A 972-nucleotide genomic window follows, 5' to 3' on the forward strand; every position below is an offset into this window, starting at 1 on the left:
GGCAAACCTGATTTTTAAGATTATATATTGATTATAGTCTCACGGTATTTTTTAATTTATTTTTTAAAATTTTGTCTAAAGTTTGGCACTTCATTCACCAGGAATAACAGCCTTTGTTATATTTTATTAGCAGGATGCCTTGAGACAAATACAGCATCTGGCTGAGGATTGTGTGTGTGTGGCTTTTGGGTTTTTTGTGGGTGGGTTTTTTTTTTTTTTTTTTTTTTTTTTTTTTTTTTTTTTTTTTCATCTCTCTCTCTCTCTGCAAATGCTGGGAATAATTTAATTCACGAAATGGGAGACCTGAAGTCGGGTTTTGAAGAGGTGGATGGCGTGAGGCTCGGCTACCTCATCATTAAAGGAAAGCAAATGTTTGCACTCTCCCAGGTTTTTACAGACCTGCTCAAAAACATCCCGCGAACTACAGTGCACAAGCGAATGGATCATTTAAAAGTAAAAAAACATCACTGCGACTTGGAGGAGTTGAGGAAACTCAAAGCCATCAACTCCATCGCTTTCCACGCCGCCAAATGCACCCTGATCTCCAGAGAGGACGTGGAAGCCCTATACACATCCTGCAAAACGGAACGGGTTCTTAAAACGAAACGGAGGAAACTAAGCCGGGCGCTGTCTGCCACCGATCTCCGGCCGGAGCTCGCTTCTCCCGACCCCTTCTCCAGCTTCTGGAAGGAGAACAAACTTTGGCTGGGTCTGAGCGACTCTCCTCGGCCGCTGCTGCCCGTCCGGAGGAAAGCTCTGCGCCCGGGGGACACAGCCTTGCTACCGGCCGCTCATCTACCTCACATTTTTAGTAAATACACTGGCCACAGCTACCCAGAAATCGCTCGGGCGCCTTGCAAATCCCCCGTAAACTATGAAACGGCGCCGGCGGTGGGCGGCTGCGTGCCCCTGCGCTCCCGTCGCCCGCTCGCCGCCGCGTCGCGGCCCCGGCTCCCGACCGCCGGTCCCCAT

The 972-nt window shown here is 49.3% G+C and overlaps 1 protein-coding gene across 1 annotated transcript in view; it reads left to right on the plus strand.

The window, feature by feature from the left end:
• The first annotated feature begins 261 nt into the window (after nucleotides 1-261).
• Nucleotides 262-972, plus strand: part of SKIDA1 (SKI/DACH domain containing 1) — a 2443-nt gene continuing 1732 nt past the window's right edge. Inside the window, exon 1 of the mRNA XM_041490104.1 lies at nucleotides 262-972. This exon is cut by the window's right edge and continues 1732 nt beyond it. Within this exon, the coding sequence (XP_041346038.1) occupies nucleotides 295-972 (678 nt within the window). The 5' untranslated portion in view covers nucleotides 262-294.

This window comes from Pyrgilauda ruficollis, unplaced genomic scaffold, assembly GCF_017590135.1.
Source record: "Pyrgilauda ruficollis isolate IOZ18807 unplaced genomic scaffold, ASM1759013v1 scaffold12, whole genome shotgun sequence".
In the NCBI taxonomy this organism is placed as follows: Eukaryota; Metazoa; Chordata; class Aves; order Passeriformes; family Passeridae; genus Pyrgilauda; species Pyrgilauda ruficollis.